This window comes from Coffea eugenioides, chromosome 4, assembly GCF_003713205.1.
Source record: "Coffea eugenioides isolate CCC68of chromosome 4, Ceug_1.0, whole genome shotgun sequence".
NCBI classification, from domain to species: Eukaryota; Viridiplantae; Streptophyta; class Magnoliopsida; order Gentianales; family Rubiaceae; genus Coffea; species Coffea eugenioides.
The window spans coordinates 26,029,845-26,038,726 of NC_040038.1; the positions used below are offsets into that span (position 1 = coordinate 26,029,845).

Below are 8,882 nucleotides of genomic sequence, written 5' to 3' on the forward strand. Positions count from 1 at the left end.
TCAATATGGATTTGCTGAAAGAAATTTCTAAAAAGGAACTTGTTAGAGGTCTTCCAAAAATTAGATTTGAAAAAGACAGAATCTGTGATGCTTGCCAATTTGGAAAACAAGTCAAGGTTTCTTTTAAACCTAAGAAATGTGTTTCTACTTCAAAACCACTTGAACTTCTGCACCTTGATCTGTTTGGTCCTACACAGACTGCAAGCCTTGGTGGTAAGAGATATTGTTTTGTAATTGTTGATGACTATTCTCGATATACTTGGGTGATATTCCTTGCTCATAAAGATGATGCCTTTAAGAATTTTACCTCATTATTTGCTAAAGTACAAAATCTGCTTGGCTTGAAAATTGTCAGGATTAGAAATGATAATGGGACAGAATTCAAGTTCTGTGGTTTTCCAGAATTTTGTGATCATAATGGTATTACTCATGAATTCTCTATTGCTAGAGTCCCTCAACAAAATGGAGTTTTAGAAAGAAAAAATAGAACTCTCCAAGAGGCTGCTAGAACCATGCTTAGTGAATGCAATTTACCAAAATATTTTTGGGCTGAAGCCATAAACACAGCCTGTTATACCATGAATAGAGTTCTTCTAAGACCAATTTTGAACAAAACTTCATATGAGCTCATGTATGACAAAAAGCCTGTTGTCGGTTACTTCAAAGTATTTGGTTGTAAATGTTTCATTTTGAATATCAAGGAACATCTTGGAAAGTTTGACAAGAAATCTGATGAGGGAATTTTCTTGGGTTATTGTGAAAACAAAAGAGGTTTCAGAGTTTATAATCGTAGAACATTGATTATAGAGGAGGCTATACACATTACTTTTGATGAATCTAATGGTGACATCTCTATGAGTTGTGGTGAAGATGATGACACAGGTGTTCAAGAAGAACTGAAGAAGCTAGCAATCAATGATCATGACTCTGCCTCACCAAAAACTGATTCAAAGGATACTGATGCTCAGGTCAGTCCAGCTGAAGAAGTGAATAATAGAGATACCACTACTCCTAATGATCTTCCAAGAGCATGGAAATTTGCTCATAATCATCCCAGGGAGCTTATAATTGGTGATCCTTCTGAAAAGGTCAGGACTCGTTCCTCTAGACACCTGGTAGATAATCTTGCTTTTGTATCACATATTGAACCTAAAAATGTTGTTGATGCATTGAATGATGAGCACTGGATTTTAGTATGGAAGAAGAGTTAATCCAATTTGAAAGAAACGAAGTTTGGACCCTGGTTGCCAGACCACAAGGCCATCATATCATTGGCACTAAATGGGTTTTTAGAAACAAAATGAATGATAAAGGAGAGATTGTTAGAAATAAGGCTAGACTGGTGGTTAAGGGATACACTCAAGAAGAGGGAATAGACTTTGATGAGTCTTTTGCACCAGTAGCTAGGCTGGAATCCATAAGAATGTTTTTAGCATTTGCATGTTTCAAGAATTTTAAATTATTTCAAATGGATGTTAAGAGTGCCTTCTTAAATGGATTTATAGATCAAGAAGTCTATGTTGACCAACCTCCTGGTTTTGAAAATGAAGCTTATCCAGATCACGTGTTTAAACTCTCAAAAGCTTTATATGGATTAAAGCAAGCTCCTAGAGCATGGTATGAATGTCTGAGTGGATTTTTGATTGAAAATGGTTTTAAAAGAGGCATTGTAGACACTACACTTTTTACAAAACAAAGCTCACGAGATCTTTTGATTGTACAAATATATGTGGATGATATCATATTTGGTGCTACTAATGAAAAATTGTGCAAGGACTTTTCCATCGTCATGCAAAAAGAATTTGAAATGAGTATGATGGGAGAACTGAACTTCTTCCTTGGACTCCAAGTGATTCAAACCCAAGATGGAACATTTATAAATCAAACAAAATACACCAAGAAGTTGCTGAAAAGATTCGGAATGGAGGATTCAAAGCCTGTTGGGACACCTATGTGCACATCTACCAAACTTGACAAAGATGAAGAAGGTACAAAAGTTGAGGAGAAGAAGTACAGAGGTATGATTGGAAGTTTACTTTATTTAACTGCTAGTAGGCCTGACATCATGTTTGCTGTGTGCTTATGTGCTCGATTTCAATCCTGTCCAAAGGAATCACACTTGAATACGGTAAAAAGAATATTGAGATATCTTAAAGGAACCTTAAATTTTGGCTTGTGGTATCCAAAATGTCATGAACTTCCTTTGTGTGGATTCTCTGATGCTGACTTTGGTGGTTGTAAAATAGATAGAAAAAGTACTACTGGCATATGCAACTTTCTTGGAAATTGCTTGGTCTCTTGGTTTAGTAAAAAACAAAATGCTATCTCACTGTCCACTACTGAAGCTGAATATGTTGCTGCTGGTGCTTGCTGTGCTCAATTATTATGGATGAAAAACACATTGAATGACTTTGGTTTAGTGTACGAATGTGTACCCATGTACTGTGACAACACCAGTGCAATCAATCTAACAAAAAATCCCATTCAACACTCTAGGACTAAGCACATTGATATAAAGCATCATTTCATTCGCGATCTTGTCTCCAAGGGGGTAATCCGTGTTGAGTTTGTTTGTTCTAAGGAACAGATTGCTGATATCCTCACAAAAGCTCTCCGCTAGATCAATTTGTGTCCTTGAGAACAAAATTGGGTGTTTCAGAAAAAATGTTCTAAGTCTTATTTCCAGTCAATCTTTATCGGACGTCCGATGAATTGGAACGGACGTCCGACAGTGTTCTTCGTCCAAGTTTCAGAAAAACCCTGGTTCGGACGGTTGTGTAGGATGCTTCACTTCGTTCGGACATCCGACATTCAAAAATTGAGTCCTATAAGGCAGTTACCCATTCTTCTCAGTTCATTTTCCTCCATAAGTCTCGGACGCAACCTTTCAGTTTCCTCTAACATTTGAAATTCAAATTCCTCTTTCCTCAAACCAAGTTCCGAGAAATTGAACCAACCAACTTATTTACACCTCTATTGCTCATTGATCACTCATAAAAATCACTCCTAACCCCCAACTACCCCAAAACTCCCAATTCACATACAAAGCCCTAACTTCACATAACTCTCTCCTTGCGGCTTCTTAGTGCACTCTAGTTGGTTTTTACTGCATTCTTCCTCTGAACACCACATTCTGCATCAAAAATCATATCCACATTGCATCATGGTTAGAATTAGGGGAGGATCTACTAGTGCCGGACGGTCTTTTAGGCTTAGGGATGAAGACATTGAAATTGTTGATCCACCTCCTGTGGCACCTAAAAAGAAGAAAATGACCCGTGGTGGCAAAGTAAAGCAGACTGCCCAAAGAAAATTAGTTACTCCAACTGCTGAATCATCTGATGAACAAATGGAAGGGCAGATCTCTGAAGGGAACATTGCTGGTGAAAATGAGGAACCAGAGCAGGCTACCCAAGGTGATGAAACTGTCACAAGGTCTTCTAGTAAAAGAAAAAGGACTGCAAAGGGGAAGAGAACTCCCCAATCCAAGAAAAAGCAATCTGCTGATCCCTCTGTTGATCAGCAGAATGAAGAAAACACTACTGAGAGTCAGCCAACACCTGAACCCTCCATTAGGAAGTCTCCAAGGACAAGGACTGAGACTCAAAATGTTGGTGCATCTGCCACTCAAACCTCAAAAGGGACACGTTCTGGGAAGAATCCAGTATCTCAGCCTGTACCTGAACCCGTTCCTCTACCAAAGTTCATCGATGATGAAGCCAGAGACAGATTTGAGTTAGTCTCTCAAAAAGGGTTCATCACCCAAAGGCTCATCATTCCCTTTGAATTTCGTAAGCTTGATCTTGAACCTGTCATCAAACTATTTGAATTCCAGAAATGGACTCATCTTCTGACCATTCCTAATGTTTTTTATCCTGACATGCTTTATCAATTTTTTGCTAATCTTAGAAAGGGTACATCACACACTGAACTCATCTCTAGGGTCAACTCTGTAGACATCATGTTAACTCCTGACATTGTGAATTCTATTCTGAAAACTAGTATTGAAACTAGTTTCAAAGGAAAAATTGCAAATTTCTTTTCGTATGAGGAATTTCCCTCTGCCTATCATCATTTTTACAATGCTAAACTCATGACTTATTTTCAAACCAAATTCAGCACCCCTGCTGAGGCAAGATTGGATGATCTCAGTCCTCAGAATCTGATCAACTTCACCATCATTTCGAATCTGTTGGTGCCAACTGATGGCCACAGAACAGATGCAAATAAAATGGAACTCTATCTTTTCTACTGCTTTGTTGAAAAAATCCGCATTGACTTTGGATTTATAATGTGCAAGTTTCTGCTCAAAATTAGCACTGATAGTCGTAGGAAGCTTTCCTATGGCAGATTTCTGACCCCTATTTTTGCTCATTTTGAAATACCCTTTTCTGGCAAATCTCCAAAAGACAGTGTTTCATCAGTTTTCTCAAAAGCTTATTTTGAAAGAAAGAACCTAAAATTTTTTGATGGTCATTGGTGCTACAAGGAGACTGTGGCCGAGTCTAGAAGAAAAAACTTGCATGAAACCCCTGTCACTCCTAGAACTCCCCATGATCAGTCAGGCTATGTTTCTCCTTTCACCATGCATCCTAGAAAGTCTGCCAGTAAGTCCTTCTCTTCCAACTCTGAGGTCATCTCCTTACTTGAAGACCTCAAACAGCATGTTATGCTTCTTGAAGATGGTCTCATGATGACCATGACCTCTGCCCAACAATCCTCTTTCCTTGAAAAAAGGAATCTTCTTGTGCCCCCTATACCTGAGACAAATGAGACTGCTCATCAGAAAGAACCAAGATCTGAGCCCACAGGGCCAACTACTGGTAATGAGACCACACCAGCTTCCAGCTCTCAGCCCAAGGATAAAGACAAGGCTCCAGTAACTGAAGAAGCATATGAAGATGATGATGAAGAAACTGAGGAAGAAGAGGACCCTGAACAATATCGTCTGACCAGGAGGAGGCCTGGATCATCTAAAATCACCATCTAGGCACTACTAGGTCACTGCACCTTAATCTAGGATTATAGTTCATCTTTTGCATTGCACTTTTGTACTAAGTGTTGAACACCTGGTCTGTATAACTGGATATTTTCTACTGTTTATGAATGCTATAACTAAGTGTTTGTTATGAATGTTTTGAATGATTGTTATGAATGGTTGTGTGTTGGAATCTGCTGAATGAATGTGTTTACTATGAATGTTTCTGATTGGAATTTGCTGAATGGTTGATTCCAAACTGTGCTGAACATTGTTAATGAGTATACTGATAATGTTTCTGATGGATTGTACTGCTGGTACCAAAACTGATACTCAATCTTGTGATGACAAAAAGGGGGAGAAATGGATTTGGATTAGCACTGATGATGTAAAGTAACTAGTTAGGGGGAGTTAATTTCAGGGGGAGTTGCGTTGGAGCAGCACTGATGATGTTGATTACGTTCCTTCTTGAACACTCATGCACTTCGTTAGGGGGAGTTGTTATATCCCAGTTTGTATATTTTTCTGCTCTATCCAAATGTTTTGTCATCATCAAAAAGGGGGAGATTGTTTATCTCAATTCATATCTTTTGATGATTACAAAACATTTGGATGTTACTAATACTCTTTTGTAGAAAGATCCTTTTCAGAAATAACACCAAACAGGAAAAGAAGAGGATGAAGTGCACTGAGAATGATGTCGGACGCACAAAAGGAGATTATCGGACGTCCGACATCCTTTGAGTATCTTCGGACGTGTGAAGAACTTAGACTCGGACGTCCGACAACCGTTGCTGTTTTTCAGACGCAACACTCTGGACGCATCGGCCGTCCGAAGAAATTGAAGAAGAAGTTCCAAGTGTGCATTCTACCCTCGGACGCATGATCCGACGTCCTAAGAGATTCAAGAAAACTTCCAGAATTCATTGATCTCGTTCGGACGCATAAAAGCTAAACATCGGACGTCCGACAGCACCAACGGCTAGTTGACTCTTCAACTGCCTTCTGTCCGTTGACAACATTAATTGAAGAATTTTCTGGTCTCCTATAAAAAGAACAATGTCAACCACATCAGAACAACTTTGCACAACAAGCCTACATCAGATTGTGAGTGATTCTAGTGCTAGAATACTCAAAAGGAACATTTGTACTCTTTGCTTGTGTAATCTTCGTGTAGTTTTTTAAGTGTGACACAGTTTCTTCAATAGTGTAGCATAGTGAGGGTTTGCGAGTGTTTGTAAAACTTTCTTGCTTGACCAAGTGTGGTTTGGGGTAAGAAGGAAGTGATCCCTTCCTTGTACACAAAAGATTGGTTGCAAGTTTGTTCAACTTGAAGTAACTTGGTATATAAAAGTGGTGTTCAAACCTCAGTTGTGTTTGAAGCCTGGTTTGTTTCCTTACTTTCATTTACTGTTTTTCGACATAAACTGTTCTTCTCTTCATCTCACGAATACTTGTGCTCTTGTGTTATCTCGTTCATTGGGAGGTATTTGAGAAAATAAAGGTAGTCTGTGAAAAAGTGAACTATATCTTAGCAGTTTTTTTTTTGAAAGCCTAATTCACCCCCCTCTTAGGTTGTCTTCGATCCTTACATTGGTGGAGGTTGGTAGAGCCTGGCCGATGTCCAGGAAAGGTTGAATGAACGAACGAACGAACGAGGGTTTTATTGATAAATGAAAAATGCATTTTCAAATGAATGAAGGAAAGGGGATTGACAGGAGAACGAACGAATGAACGAACGAGCGTATCCTTTTCATGTATGGTTTCTTGTAAATGTTGTAATTGTTTCTTGACTTATCGTTTGATATATGACATCATTGAAATGAACTATTGTGAAACCGATTTGATTACTGATTTTACTGGTTACTCGTTGAGCTTCTGGCTCACCCCAAAACGATTTTATTCCCCTCCACAGGGCTCGTGGCGAAGGAAGGCTTGTAGTACATATTCACATGACTGGATGGCATATATCTTGTACCGTTTGGATTTGGAAATTATTTTATGTATAGTTGGGAATTAGTTTCCGCTTCGCTTGTGACATGTAATTATTGGAGAATTTGATGTAATATTTGAGATTATTTTGTAATTTGTTTGAGGACTGTAGTGAACGACTGAGTCCCGGCAAGAGCTGGGCAGGCGAACCGCCGAACCCTGGGGTACGCCCTAGGGGGAGATGGGGCCGTCACAGTTGGTATCAGAGTTTAGGCTTCAGATCTCTGTGGTGTATCCTAGGCTTGAAGTTTAGGATGCCGGACTGTGGGTTTGATTTGACTCTAAGTGTTTGCTTGGAATGCTTGAGTGATTCTTACGGAATTTCTTGACTTGATTGGTACAAGATGGAATGTCGAGGACGACATTCTTTTAAGGAGGGGAGTTTGTGACGCTCCAAAAGAATGAGTGCGAGAACCCGAAAATTTTCTAAGTTTCTAGGGTTTATTTTATTGTTCGCCCGCCTTTTCGACATTTTCTTTATTAGAAAATTCCCCAGATAATTTATTGAGTAAATATAGTTTTTAGATGATTTTTCTAGTATCAATTAGTTTTTGAGAAATTAAGAACATATATCGGACGTGGGACACACTAGTGCGGAAAGTTGGGTAAAATTCGGCCAGTTAGGTTAAGTTTTGGATACCGGATTTATTTTACCAGGTGCTAAGAGATAATTAGAGGTTGTTATATGGATGAGAGTGGAGAGACAAAAAGATAAGTTTTAAACCTAAAGGTGACAAGTGTCACCATCCAATTCACTCTTGACTTTGACCATTTAACTTTACCTTTACCTTTACCAAATAAATACCACAAATTGGGCAAAACATCCTCTTATTTCTCCTCTCTTGGCCGAATTTCTTGGAGAGCAAAAGAAAGAAAAGCTTCCAATTTTTGCCTTCATTTCTTGCTCAATCTTGGGATTCAACCGTTAAAATTCCAAATTCCTCCATAAAAGTCACTTGCTTAGGAAGATTGAAGGTAGTGGTGGAGTGATTAGAGAAGGTAAAGGACTAAACCATCACCTTTCTTGATATTTCAAGGTATCATGTCTAGCAATCCTTTCTTTGTTCTTGATGATGTTAAATTAGTGACTCGTGGTGGCTAAAGAGATGTTTTAATGGAAGATTTCATGATTTTGGTTGAGATTGATGACTTTTTCTATTTACTCATGATTTTTCTGTTTTAACATGATTCATATGGTGTGGTTATGTATGATGATTGGAAATGATATAGAATGAAGTGAGAAGGTGTATGTGGTGGTTAATTGCAAGCAATTTCTGTTTTGGAAAGAAAATTGGAAAGTTAGGGTTTCTTTGATATACATTCTGCTCGGCACTGTAGCTCATAGTTAGAGGCTGAATTTGTGACAGCCCCACCTTCCCCTAAGGCGAACCAAAGGGGTTAGCGGACTGCCTGCCCAGCTCTCGCCAGGACTACGGTACAGTTAACGTCGTTCTATAACGTTCCGGAACATACCATTGCGCGCAAACAAGTCAGAAAACACAAAATAAAAAAAATGAAAATTTAAAACCGAAATGAATAGTGCTGGACACGCCAGAATCCGGCCGGATTAGCGGCCGGATTCTTGGCCGGATACTGTCCAGTGAGCAACTCGATTTTTTTTCAAAAGTTCCACCCAATCCGGCCGGATTGTCTGGCCGGATACCGGCCAGTGAGCAACTGGCCGGGTTTCCAATTTTTCTCAGGCAATCCGGCCAGTTTCTGGCCGGATTCCTGGCCGGATTCAGGCCAGTGAGCTTTTGCCAAATTTTTTCTCTTTTGCCGTTTGAAAGCCGATTCGCTCCGAAGTTCATCCAAACATCAATTCAACATATAAACATATATATACAATGGAAATCATCATTTACATCCATAATGGCATGCCAACCATTCATTAAGGAGTACACATTCGATT

General features: G+C 39.1%; 1 protein-coding gene across 1 annotated transcript; it reads left to right on the plus strand.

The window, feature by feature from the left end:
* Window positions 1-3,163: 3,163 nt before the first annotated feature.
* Window positions 3,164-4,990, plus strand: LOC113769218 (nucleolar and coiled-body phosphoprotein 1-like). Its single transcript, XM_027313683.1, has 3 exons — window positions 3,164-3,735; window positions 4,318-4,607; window positions 4,683-4,990. The coding sequence occupies exons 1-3, from the start codon at window positions 3,164-3,166 to the stop codon at window positions 4,988-4,990; spliced, it is 1,170 nt and encodes a 389-aa protein (XP_027169484.1).
* The last annotated feature ends 3,892 nt before the right edge of the window (window positions 4,991-8,882 follow it).